The 13,923-nt window shown below is 33.7% G+C and overlaps 2 protein-coding genes across 5 annotated transcripts; one reads left to right on the top strand and one right to left on the bottom strand.

Moving 5' to 3' along the window:
* Positions 1–889: 889 nt before the first annotated feature.
* LOC108843280 (homeobox protein knotted-1-like 2) lies at positions 890–7,273 on the top strand. Of its 2 annotated transcripts, none has more exons than XM_018616442.2 (5): positions 890–1,380; positions 1,457–1,579; positions 1,685–1,823; positions 6,508–6,737; positions 6,881–7,273. In XM_018616442.2, exons 1-5 carry the CDS (start codon positions 1,066–1,068, stop codon positions 7,037–7,039), a joined length of 966 nt encoding a protein of 321 aa, XP_018471944.1. In that variant the 5' UTR covers positions 890–1,065; the 3' UTR covers positions 7,040–7,273. The 2 variants fall into 2 exon arrangements, with proteins under 2 accessions (XP_018471944.1, XP_018471943.1); XM_018616441.2 differs by having other exon boundaries at positions 894–1,380; positions 6,496–6,737.
* Positions 7,274–10,860: 3,587 nt separating this feature from the next.
* On the bottom strand, positions 10,861–13,683 carry LOC108841952 (cysteine-rich receptor-like protein kinase 2). Of its 3 annotated transcripts, none has more exons than XM_057002509.1 (7): positions 12,843–13,681; positions 12,645–12,758; positions 12,435–12,574; positions 12,103–12,313; positions 11,790–12,024; positions 11,672–11,720; positions 10,861–11,480 (listed from the first exon to the last, which is right to left on the bottom strand). In XM_057002509.1, the coding sequence occupies exons 1-7, from the start codon at positions 13,615–13,617 to the stop codon at positions 11,151–11,153; spliced, it is 1,854 nt and encodes a 617-aa protein (XP_056858489.1). In that variant the 5' UTR covers positions 13,618–13,681; the 3' UTR covers positions 10,861–11,150. The 3 variants fall into 3 exon arrangements, with proteins under 3 accessions (XP_056858489.1, XP_018470239.2, XP_056858490.1); XM_018614737.2 differs by having other exon boundaries at positions 11,579–11,720; positions 12,843–13,678; XM_057002510.1 differs by having other exon boundaries at positions 11,316–11,480; positions 11,575–11,720; positions 12,843–13,683.
* Between the last annotated feature and the right edge of the window lie 240 nt (positions 13,684–13,923).

Below are 13,923 nucleotides of genomic sequence, written 5' to 3'. Positions count from 1 at the left end.
TCACTCCCCACACATTATTCACATAAGTTTACTGGTCATACCGCTAGTAACTATCATTTGAGCCTTAAAATAATAAAGAATATTTAATCATGGAACCATCTAACAAACCAGTAGACTTGATTATATTCCTTTTTTACTCTACTTGGTTAGCTAATTAAATCACAAATTCTTATAAAATTAAGTTAGCGGGTTATAACAAAAGAGTTACCTAGCATGTATTTTGTTTTGGACAATAATTGATGTATATCAAGACTAATCATGATTAATGTTATACATTTGAATGTGACAAACAAAAAAGTGGTACTGAAACACGAAGAAAAAGACAAGCAGGCTGATCATGGTATATATTTAATTTACCCGAATCGTATTCCTTAACACATATGGCAAGCCTTTCTTCTTCTTTTTTCGCTCTCCTGAATTTTAAAAGTGAATGAAAGTATTTATATATTTTATAGAATAATTTTATAATGTCGCTTGTGAAAATAACAATGATATAAATAACATAAAGCATCTTTAACAATAAATAGTCTACATCTCAAATATATTATATTGATATTATTTAATAATATAATTAAATTAAATATTTAAAATAATTCATTCACAGAATAAAAATTCAAATGAAAATTTTATATATTTTCTCAAAATTTTCTATTTAAAAGTTGTTTTAATTTTTTTATTTTAATTGTGAGAAATCATGTAAATACTCTACCATAATATTGCGTTAACTAGGAATAAATTTATGCTAGTGTAACTTTAGAGGGCACTGGCACGAAAAAAAACGATAAACAGGTCTTATACCTAAATTCGTAATTTTCAAAAAAATATATTCTTTTTCGTCACAAAACATTTTTGGTCTATTTTGGCAGACATATTTACGATCCTGCCCTTAGACGACAGCCCGAGACCGACTCACTTAGCCACTCTCTAGTAGAAGTGGAGACAAGTTTGTGAAGCAACTCCGTTTCATCTTTTTTTTTCTTTTTAAACCTTACCTAGTTGTGTGCTTCTTCATAAAGTGAAGAACCGTCGTGCACTGATCGTGTCCCGCTACGATCACCAATAGTTATGGATAGAATGTGCGGTTTCCGTTCGGCAGGAGATTATCAGGAAAAGGCGGCGGTGGTTATGTCCTCTTCGGAGAGTCTTATGTCGTTGTCTGATTACCAGAACTTTATTTGTTCATCAGCCGGAGAGAACTACGTGTTTGGATCCGACGAGCTTTTCTCAGCAGCAACAGCAGCTTCTGCTTTGTCCTCGGAGGCGGTTTCGATTGCTCCGCGTGTTCGAAGAGCTGATCAGGATAATAACTTCATAAAGTCTAAAATCGCTTCTCATCCTTTGTATCCTCGCTTGCTTCAGACCTACATCGATTGCCAAAAGGTGATTGGTTGATTTATAAACATATACCAAGATCAGTTGTACTTATGAGTATGTTTTTTGGTTACTTTATTCGCAGGTGGGAGCTCCTTTTGAGATAGCGTGTGTGTTGGAAGAGATTCAGCGAGAGAACGATGTGTACAAAAGAGATGTGGCTCCTTTATCTTGCTATGGAGCTGATCCTGAGCTTGACGAGTTCATGGTTACTCACTTCACCCTTATGCCTCGATCTTCGATTCTCTAATCTTTTTTTTAACTTAACGATTCTCTAACCTTTTAATCTACAAATCATTATTTTCTATTTTAGGAAACATACTGCGATATATTGGTTAAGTACAAATCCGATCTAGCGAGGCCGTTCGATGAGGCTACCACTTTCCTGAACAAGATCGAAACGCAACTACAGGATCTGTGCACTGGTCCCGCTTCTGCTAGAGGCCTTTCAGGTCAGCTCTAAAATGATCTCTTTCTTATTTGCATGTACTGTTGATTTCTTGTTTGCTATTTTCTGTTTTGTCTCTAGGTTTTTATTGATCTCTGTGTTCTTTTATTTAATTTTCACCTTACAAATCTATCGGATATGGAAAATCTTGACCAGAACTTTCCCTTCGGTGCTCCACACCAGTTTCTATGAATTTATGAAAACCTTCTGACACATGTTTTGGTTCCTTTTACATATTTGCTATTTTAATATTACAACAACCGTGAGAACGATATAAGTTATAGAAACTATAAGCTTTAGTAAATCCAGTTGTAGAAACAACCGAGTGATATATAAAACCCTAAATATGGTGAAAACATTCATTGTTTCTGCTTAGTACTTAATGCCATTTTCCTTCAATGGTTCTTGTTGTTTTGGCTTACAAGTGTTTCCTGTGAAAAGATAAACATTGTGAAATTATTTTTCTTCATTTCGTTATGGTTTTGTAGCCGTGGGGGCTTTAGATTGTGTTAAGCAAAAGGAGTTGGTGGGATTTTCTCTTGCTCAACGATATTTTCTTCCTAGTGCATGATTTTGTGTGTGTTATACTTTTTCTTTTGTTACTTTATATATGTAGTTGTATTATTATCTTCTCTGACGAAAAGAAAATAGTTTATGTAAGCAAAAACTTTTGCGGTAGAGATTCCGATTTTGACGTTTCAGTGTCGTACTGAAGGTTTTTTAAAATGCTCCTCTTTCCAGTGAAAATCCAATGATAGAGAAAAAAAAACCTAGTCATAAGTTCTACTAAAAATGCGCCACTGATTTTCTTGAGCCTGATTCTTTACTTCATGCTTTAGACCATCTGAGTCGGTAGGTTTCATCTTCATTAAGACTGATGGGTCAAACAAAACTTTAGCAGTTCTTAAACTGCTCCCAAATTCTCTTGGTGAAAAACATTTTTCAGAGTTTTTTCTTTTCCATTTTATAATAATGTTTTCTGTATGACCTAAGCTTTGTTTCACAAAAAATGATCCTTTTTATATACTCAATCAAGATTTTCAAACAAAGTTCATTATTAGAGAGATAAACTTATGGTGCATTATCAGGATTAATAGTTTAACCACGTTTTAAAGATAAAACGGAGGGAGTAGTTGACAATCCCCAACTTGTAGACATCTGTCCTTTTTTTCTTTTTTTGTCACTGGTAGACATCTGTCCTTATTATTGGATACATTGTGTGTTAAATTAGTCTTACATTTGAATTCATTAAAGTCCAAATGTGTTCATGTCTTCACGTTTACAAAATCACTGGCAAGTCTGGCATGTGCTTAATTATCTTTTACCAACTTCCCTTGACTATATACACATCATAAATGTCTTGAATGTGTCAGCTGGTTGGATTTTGTGTTACTTGAGCCTAAAAGAGCAAAAAAAAAATCTTGGTAGATTGCAAGTTTCAATAATCTGAGCTAACCAAGTTGTCTTGGTCTAGTAGTAAAGGGGCTCCGGCTGGAGCTTCCGCCCTCGGTTCGATTCCACTTGGCCACCGGTGCTAGCGTTAAATCGCAAGAATACGTGGGTTGCCGTCGGTCTCAGGGGGATTAGTCTTGGGCCTAGAAAGCTTTTGGATCACCCCTGGTTAATCAAAAAAAAAAAAAAAAAATCTGAGCTCATGCGCATGGATATTATAATTAAGCCTTCTAAAAATGCTTTCTGGCCAAGTGGTTGTAATTTTGCATGGCGTGGTTAAAGTGTTTGTCGTCTTGTTATCTTGTTGGAACCATACATCTAATAAGTTATGTTTGTCTTCTGAGTTAAGAAGGATATATCCTGCTGGTGAGTATTTACAACAAGCCCATATATGGAACTATTAGGTTTTTTTTTAAAGGACTGCTTTATTTGCCTTGTACAATAATTTATTAGCCGCTTAAGCTTTTTCACGATCTTAGGGATTTTAAATTAATAATTTCTTTCTTCAACTACACCTGATAAGAGCTAGCTGTAAAGAAATGGAACTAAAAATCGTGGGTTTCAGCTTTTGTAGGCTTCTTGGTATCGTGCTTTTTTTGTATGTAGTCTGTAGATATCAAATGCAGTTTCGATCGTACTTTGTTAGCATTGTTTAATTTGGAAAAGTTGTTAATACATATCAGATCGTATTTAATTAATATGAGTTTGCGTAGGGAATCATGTCCAAAAGGTTTAAAAACGGATCACTGCAGGTTGAATTTTCTATAGTGGGCGAATGTTTAGTTTATAATCTTATATTTTAATGTTTGGAAGTACAACTTGCTTTTTTGTTTGGGTAATCTCATGTATTTTCTTTTTGATTGGATATGTATTACCTTCTGAACATATCTTTTTCCTTGGCCAATAGCTTTTCCTGCTTCTTAACTCTCTCCAGAAGTGAGTTTCTTTTCAACTGAATTTATCTTAAACTAATCAAAAACTGCTTAATGTATTCGTTTCACATGTTTTCAGAGAGTCACATGCTTTGGTTTCTTTTCTTGCTAATATGCTTTAGGAATAAACCATATCCTCTTTTAATTAGTCCACTGATGTTTTTTTTTTTTGACAAAAGATATTAGTCCACTGATGTTTATCATAACAATTGGATTTATCATTTATCTGCTCTCTTTTTTTTTGTTTTTTCGTTGCTTGATGTTTTGTACTAAAGGACTAGCTTCATAATTTTCTTTAACTTCATATCAGAATATTTTTTTTTTGTAACTGACTTCATATCAGAATATACTAGATTAGAATCATAGTGCCTTAGGAAAGCCAAGTCTAATATAAAGTAATCTTACAAAATGTAGGTTTTTGTGTTGTAGAGTGCAATTTGTATTCTAGACATGCAGGTATGATGATATCCACGCCTACAAAGAAAATGACTCATGATTACCATTAAGGCGTTTCGTCTAGTTGTAGTCATGATCACTTAAGAGAGCCTTGTGCATTGTCGTCTTGCACATAGTAGGGTTCTTAATGGTAAATACGCAGTAGTCACGTACCACTAACAACAAAAAGAGAGAGCATGGTAAGCTTGAATTAGAAACTTTATAGGACTTTTTAAATTCTAAATAGAAGAGGAGGGCTTACGATGGAAGAAAAGAGCGGAGTGCATTGGGTGGTCGGGTGTCACATGTACTCCCGTGGATTCCGCTGGTGGATCCCTCCGTGACCCAATAGCAACTTCCTCTTTTAAAAGTTTTTTTCTGATTTAATTTTGGCCTAATTATAAAGGAAAAAGAAAAAAGGAAAAGTAAATAGGGCTTCTCTATAGAACCCAATCATCTATGACTAATGCTTCCATCTTTTTCATGTCGTTCCTGCGTTGTGCCCTCAGTGGGCCATGTTATTTCCTCGTGTCGTCGTACCTTCTTGGGATTTTTGTTGTCAATGCATTGATGTTTATGAATCAAATTCGGCTAATAGGTAAAGAACAAACTAAGTTACTATTGCACATGCCTCCCTCGACTAGCAATGATGGTACGAACTATCTTTGTCTGATTTATCTTGGGATCACTAGCCCATGTGTCTATGCATTTAACATGTTCCTTCTATGTATAGCAAACCCGTAAAATGATCATATGATTCATATATAGTGGGATGATAATGAAACTATACATCTCGTTGCTTCTTTTGCATTGCCTCGAGTATAGTAATTAATTTCTTTTATCTAATCACTAAATATAGATTAGATCTTCTCCAACAATAAAAACAAAACACCAAATTTGATGTAATGTGAATAGTGTTACAACAACTTTGGTGTAACACTATTCATTACACCAAACTTTTAAAATATATATTTTATTCTATTTTATTTAAGAATATAGTTTAATTATTATTATTGTATTATTATTTTTAAATTATTTTATACATAATTATTTTTAATTATTAAATTACTAAATGGGTATTATCATTTTATTTTACAATATAGTTAAACTTGTATTACAAACTAATACAAATTTTATTATAAATATATACATAAATTTGGTAAATCAAAAATATAAATAAATTTGGTAAAACATAAATACAAAAACTTAAAAAAATAATATCTAAATGTCATGAAATAATTATTTATTAACCACAAATAATAAAAATATAAACATTTATTAAAATTGAAAACATTAAATAATATTTAATATTATTTTTGATTTAGAATTTGATGTTATTGTTAGAGATGGCAAAACATATTCAACACCAGAATTTGATGTTGAAATTATACCAAATTTGATATCATTATTGGAGCTCTTGGTATCACTAAGTTTCTCATTAAGCAAATTATGGCTCCCCTGTAGTGGCAGCAACATTAAGTGTTATCGAAGCGTTATTTCCGGGGGTCATTTCTATACCCCAAAGGCTCAGAAAGGCTAACAGGTGTCGTGACTCAGGTGGGCAGTGGTAGGCCCCAGGGGAGCACTTAGTCTCTCTGACAAGTGAAAATGGAAGCTTAACACTTGTTCAGCCACAACAACAGTTATTTTCTGAGTGTGGGAATCCCTCGATATTCTCTCGCTACTTTGTTTCCCCCTTTTACCCCTAAGCCATTTGGTTCGCTTCTTTATGTTTTTTTGGCTCTTTTCATGTTTTAGCTGTATAGGTATAGCAGTTTAGCTGAGCATGCAATCATATTTTTAATATTAAGCATTGATTGATCTTCTGCATGACAATGTTTTCCACTATATTAACAGATGATGGTGCAGTTTCATCAGACGAGGAACTGAGAGAAGGTGATGACGTAGCAACCCAGGACAGCCAACAAAGAAGCAATGACCGGGAACTCAAGGACCAGCTGCTACGTAAATTCGGTAGCCATATCAGTTCATTGAAACTCGAGTTCTCCAAGAAGAAGAAAAAAGGGAAGCTACCAAGAGAAGCAAGACAAGCATTGCTTGATTGGTGGAATGTTCATTATAAATGGCCATACCCAACTGTAAGTACTAGTGCCCAGTCTTGGTTTTGGACCGTATATACTAATGGAGACAGGATGTTATGTTTCTATATTTCAGTCATAGTCTAACAATTGGTCGCTCTTGTGTTAATATTCGCATCTCAACTCTTATCAAATGTGTGCAGGAAGCTGACAAAATAGCCCTGGCTGAAGAAACGGGTTTGGATCAAAAACAAATCAACAACTGGTTTATAAACCAAAGGAAACGCCACTGGAAGCCTTCGGAAAACATGCCGTTCGCTATGATGGACGATTCTAGTGAAACATTCTTTACCGAAGAATGAAAAGTAACAGAATGTGCATTGACATCATGCGTTGTATAATTTTATATTACATTGTTTTACCAAGAAAAGAGAAGCTAAAAGCTTTGGTACATGGAGTGTCATTGCCATTGAATTGAACTCCTAGAGTCCTAGGCCAAACGAAAAGAATATTTACGTGTACGGACGAGGGGCGAGACGACCCTGTGTATTAAAATATAAATATATAGTGGCAATATTAATTATGTCACATATCCACCACTGGGTCTTAAATGATGGCATTACCTTAATATAATCATCATGCGTCGACTGATAGTTATTATGTGGTTCTCTAGTTCATGTAAATGTAGTCCTTATATAACATACACAATTTGTTACAAGTTGTAACTGGAACAACATTGTTAAAATAAAAATATTCAAATTGCTTTGAGTAGCTGAAACACTCTATCTTCCAGTAAGGTTGAAGCTTGCTTATCAATTGAGGCTGGCAACAATGGCTTAGCCTATTAATGCGAAACAAATTCATTATCTTGCGTCTGGATCTATAAAAGGGCTTATATTAACTTACTATCACCATTGCATAGGATCCATATGGAATACAAATTACTCAATATCACATCTATCTATATATACACTAGCTAGCTCTTTTTACTTGTTTATGTACAGAACTTTGGTTTTTGCTTGAAAAAACGACAGAACCTTGGTTTGTGCTCATGGTCAACGATGTTTTTTTTGTTCTTATGGTAGGTCTTCAAAGGCCTCGTCTACCATAAAAAGGAACTTTGCGGGATAGTTGCAACAGACTGCACAAGCAGCTGAATCTCCATCTGAACCATATTGAAACTCCATGACTCTTTCATCCACAAACAGAGGATATACTAGGTGACAAGATTTCCTCTTTGTTCTGCAACACCTTTGACATGGATGGTCTTAGCGATGCGATTTCATGAACGCACAAAAGCCCTATCTGAACAACTCTCATAAACTCCTTTTTGATGATGGTACTATCATACTGATTCTTCCAGTTCAGGTTTGGATTTTGTTAACGAAAATGAATCGATCAAGGCTCTTGTTTTGAAGATATTCATAGACGAGAAGGCTCTCTGGCCCCGAGCAGCTGCAACCAAACAGCCTAACGAGAATCTTCCGTTTCTTGGTATCTTGTTCAAGAAATCTTGATTAGAGTACCTAAGAAAACATCCCGTGAAAAAGCGCGAGTCCTTCTGACAATGGCAACCACTCTTTAGCCACAGAAGCATTCTCTAAACACTCTTTATAAGACTCAGTACTCAAGTTCCTCCAGTTTCGAACGGGCCTTGTGGTCAAGTGGCAGTGGACGGGCCTTGGACGCCAACACGTTTCAGGTTCGATCCTCCTGTTATGCGAAACTAAGTCACACTGTTCTGTTCACCTAACGCGGATATGGGTCCATACTTTAGGACCCATTTGAATGCCCAGGAGAAGGAGTCCATCCGCGGGCTTGCGACTCCCCCGGGAGTTAGGTCTGGTTTCAATAGTGACCCGGATTTAACCCTTTTAGTTTAAAAAAAAAAAGGTTCCTCCAGTAAAATGTGCGCTTCCTACTGAATACATAAGTCATAACTCTTTATTCTTCCGGTCAAGGGTTATGTATTCTGTTTCACTTGCTTGACTATGATAATGATGAAATGGATGTGTAATAATAGTCAACCAAATGTTCTGGGCTTGATTGATAGAATATTAACATAAGCATTATACTTTTTACTATCTAATCAACATTTATTACAAAAACATTTAGAAAAACATAATGTTTTCCAAATATTTTTTATTCAATGCTCTCATATAAAGATTTTGGTAGATTTACGGTTAGAAATAATCAAAATTATGTTCATAATCAAAAATATAAATTTATACTTTTAAAAATAAAGTTGCGACTAAATTTTTTTAAATTTTTAAAAAGAATAATGTTTCACATTTAAAACAGAATCATTCATTATTTTTGTTAAAATAAAATAATAAATATTTGTATATTATATATTACAAAATAAACATTTATGTATTATTTAGAAATAAATAAATTATATGTCATATATTAATTTTTATGATAATATTATATATGAATCATTTACTACTCTACCAACAAATAATGATAATTTATATGTAAATTATATATAATTAATTTATTTTATTTAATAATATCAAAATTATTTTTATATCCAAAACTGAATTTTAAATTATAAAATAAATTTTAAATTTCTTAAATAACAATATTTCACATTAAAATTTAATTTAATTTATATAATTAAATAAGATTCCATTATTTTAATAAAATATATTATTAATATATATTATTTTGAATTAAATATATTATATACTAACTTTTATGATACTTTTAGTATTGTATATTACTACTGATTTACCAATCATTTTATTAAAAAATTTAATGAGAATATATATTTTTGCTGCATAATGCTTTTATACTATATTGTTACTATTTTTTCATCAGCTATATAAATCGAGGAATTAGTCAAAAAAAATAGCAATTTCAAAATGATTTTTTAAACCTTCCTTCCAGAGAAGAGAGACCCACCCAATTCAATTCTGTTTCTACCTAACTAGGTGAATTAAAAAGAGGCCTATTCACGCAGACTAAAAAGGTAAATAAGAAGGAATCAAAAATTCTTTTTCATTTCACACCTATCTATATCATCCATATCTTTCATATGGTTACAAACTTATTTCTTTTCACACCTGCATCCTAGCTAGCTTCTTGATACGAGATCTCGTGAATGATTTGGGTGTCTTAGTTAATTTTGGTGTTTTCCTTTATGAATTAGGTTTTGATGTTTTTTTTTTCCCTTTTGCATCTGTTTAATTTGATTTTATAAGAAATAATCAGTTTAAATTGATGAGAAGGAATACATATATACATCATCCCTTTCTTAAAATAAACTATATGCATTTCACAAAATTAAAAATTCATGTTTTCACACTTATTACGAATACTTAATTTTTTTGTTATAAATACATCATTTATTATTAATAAACTTAAAACAATATTAGTTTAATATTCAATTTTTATTTTTACTATTTACTATTATTAAATAATAATATAAATTAATAAAAATCTATTTTTTATGAAGTCATTTTTAAAAATATATATCTTTGTTGAATGGAACGAGTATATTTTAGAAAATTATATTTCACAAATATCATATATGTTTCATGTTTTCAATGACAAAATAATATATTTCATGCTTTCTGTAATTATTAACACTAATACTATAAATCATAAAAAACAAATTTAATGAATTACTATTAGTTTCATATTACGAAAAAGATAACCACAAAGTGATGATTTATGATAAACATTTAATTTATTTTCTTGATAATTGAGAAAACATGAAAAGTCTATAAATATGAAACTCATGGAACAAGTGTATTTATTGATTAATAGAATTCAAGTTCCAATAATAACTTTAACTCTCTATGGGGATGACTGGTTGGATTTTATATCTCTACTTTAATTTATTTATTTTTAAATTACTAAATGTTACCAATTATGTTATAACTTTATTTTTGAAAGTTAAATTCTACGACAAAAATTAAAACAAATTTTTTCTTATGTATTTTAGACAAATATCCTACATCAGGCTGTAGAAACTGTAAAATGAAAAAACTATCTATAATATCAAATAAATTAGATAATCATAATAAAAATATCTATAAATATTTTAATTTAATTGTTTGTGTTTTAAATTATTGAAATTTTTTAAATAACATAAATATCATTTACATATCACATCTTAAATAACAGTAAACTTTGATAATTTATAAAAATCTTTAATAAAAATTATTTTAGTTGATAAAAAATAATGATTTTATACATACATCACATATTTTATTTTGAAATATCTACAACATATCGCTTACAATTACAACAAATTTAATTACAGCATAAGTCTATGTAGAAAAATTTACAGTAACAACGCTACAGCTACAACCAACTTACTTACAACTAAAATTTACAGCTAAATTTTTAAGGTGACAGTCGAACCAATTATCACCTGTATATTTTTTTGTCACTTGTTTATGCACAACATTTTGGTTTGTGCTCAACTATGGGTTTGTAGTTCTAATGCAGTTCTTCGAAGGCTCATCTACAGTACAAGGAGTTTTGCGAGATGGTGGCATGAGATGTATAAGCAGGTGGAGTACTATTAGAACCATGTCTAAACTCCATGACTTTTTCATTTAAAAAGGGAGGATTACTTGGCAATGGCAATACTTCCTTTTTGTTCTTTAGCATCTGCAACACCTTTGACATGGATGGTCTTAGCGAAGCTATCTCTTGAGTGCACAATAGCCCTATCTGAACAACCCTCACTATCTCCTTTTTGATGGTGACATTGTCTTTATGAGTCTTCCAATTCAGGTTTGGATCAAATATTTCCTCCAAGTCACCTGACTGAAAATTTTTCCATGCCTTTTTATAGCCAAAACAAAACACACCAATTAGTATGAGATAGTAAAATCTGACTTTCTAGTTTAATGCATGTAAGTTTCTTTGGTGGTCTAACTTACTTGTGTGACCAAGTAATCTGACATTTCGCTTTTGGTGATCTGCTTCCCAGTGACAATCTCTAATACAAGAACTCCAAAGCTGTAGACATCTACCTTCTCTGTTAGCTGACCATGTACCACGTACTCTGGAGCCATATAACCCCTACAGATTCACAAGTATTGGATCATAACAAAACATTTAATTTTCTCAAGTAACAAAATCATATCTTACAAAGTCCCTGCAATGGCAGTACTGATGTGGCTCTTGCCCTCCTGGAACGATCTTGCCAGACCAAAGTCAGCTATTTTAGCTTGGAACTTTGAGTCTAGAAGGATGTTGCTTGCTTTTATATCTCTGTGGATAATTCTCACAGTAGACTGCTCGTGCAAATACACCAATCCCTCAGCTGTCCCAACAATGATCACGAACCTTCTCTGCCAGTCTAGTGTTTTGCCTCTGTTCACATCTATTAAATTCTTAGTGATCACCTGCTTTTAGGAACCAATAAATGAAACTCATGCATGGAATAATATTTGGTGTTTACCAAAGATGAATCTATCTAGGCTCTTGTTCTGAATATGTTCATAGACAAGGATACTCTCTGTCCCTGAGCAGCTGCAGCCGAGGAGCCTGACGAGGTTCTTGTGTTCAACAGTGCTGATAATGTTGACTTCATTGTAGAAATCTCCTGCTCTGTGCCTGTTATTGAAGAACAACCGTTTCACAGCAATATCTCGTCCGTCTGGAAGAACCCCCTATAAACCAAGAGAGATATGCCCCCAAATTTATTAAAAATAAAATTATATAAACACTTACTAAACTGTCACTACTCACAATTTTTTTTTTTGTTAGAAGCCACTAGAAACGTATTCATACCTTAAAGACAGCTCCAAAGCCTCCTTCTCCAAGCTTGTTTGCGCTGTCAAATGAACCGGTGGCCTTATCTAATGTTGTGTATTTAAAGTTCAAGCTACTGTTGGTCAAAATCTTCGCCATTTTTTCAACATCATTTGATCCTGTAACGAACCAAAAACCTCGGTTAAAACATTCTCATCTTTATCAGAAACAAGTAATGTACACACTGACCTCTTCTCTTCTTCTCTATGGTCCGGTGTTGAGAGATATTAACACCTATAACTATTCCAACAATGACCACAAACACAGAGCCAAGCACTGAGACAACAATCACAACTACAGAACCTACAAAAGTCAACTGGTTAGTTATGATCCAGCTAAATTCAGATTCTTTATTTTTTCTTTTTAAGACTTTTTTTTTAATGTCACCTTTTGATTTTGGGTTTCTTGGTATCTTGTTCAAGAAATCATGATCAGAGTACCTAAGGAAACACCCTGTGTGAACCGCACGTCCTTCAGACCACGGCAAGCACTTGCTAACCACAGAAGCAGAAGCATCCTCCAAACACTGTTGACAAGACTCATGACTCAAGCTTCTCCAGCAGTTCGCCAACACAAACGCGTTTGAAGACGCACCGCGAGCGTACCCTCCATTCCCGGGAGCCGCAGCAACCGCGTTTCTCACCACTAGCCTCACCGCTTCTCCGAAACTCTCCTCCCCTCTGCTCCTCTTCGTGGTCCCGCCGCACACGACGTCGTCTTCAGGTCCTCTGAACTCGTTGAAGAAACTGTAGTTCTCAGCTCTCATGAAACACCCGTCGAGGAAGACACGGCCACCGTTATGAGGGTAACACTGCGGAAGGTTAGCGCGTGCTTCTGAGTAACAGAGGAAACAGTCGTTCAAAGACAGGTCTCCGTAACACTGGGCGAGACCGTAGTTAGAAGAAGGTCCTGAACCGGTGGAAGCGACTCCGAAACCGTTGGTCTGAACCTGTTGGTGGACTTTGTCCCACGTGGCGACGAAGTTGGAGATGTAAACGGTTTCGTCGCGCTCGAGCTGTGGCGAGCATGTGATTCTTACGGCTCGAGTTCTTGCGTCTCCGGTGGTTGGACGGAGTAATAATGCTAGAAACAACGTCAGGAGACATGGAAGGTAGAGATGTGTTGATTTTTCTTCATTTGTTGTTCTTTTGATTGGATACATGGAGACAGAATATATATGTTGAAAATTAAAAGTGTTGAGTTTTTCAACAGCTTGACTTTGATTAAAAGGGGCTAAAAGTTTGAATCTGTTATACGATGAGAGACTTTTCTCTCTGTTTATAGTGTTGTGGTGTATATATATATATTAGAATAAGATCTGCGCTTTGCGCGGGATGATGTTGTTATTTTCATTATGTTTTAGATAGAGGCTTACCCATGTAGTTAAATAGGGAGTCAAATGACACATGTTTAATTTATATACTGTGTTTTTATTATATGCAAACCAAGATTCTGCAGCATTTTTGGT

This window comes from Raphanus sativus, chromosome 2 (genome assembly GCF_000801105.2).
Source record: "Raphanus sativus cultivar WK10039 chromosome 2, ASM80110v3, whole genome shotgun sequence".
Classification (NCBI taxonomy): Eukaryota; Viridiplantae; Streptophyta; class Magnoliopsida; order Brassicales; family Brassicaceae; genus Raphanus; species Raphanus sativus.
Note: the sequence above shows the minus strand (reverse complement) of the source record. Positions and strands in the feature narration are given on the sequence as shown.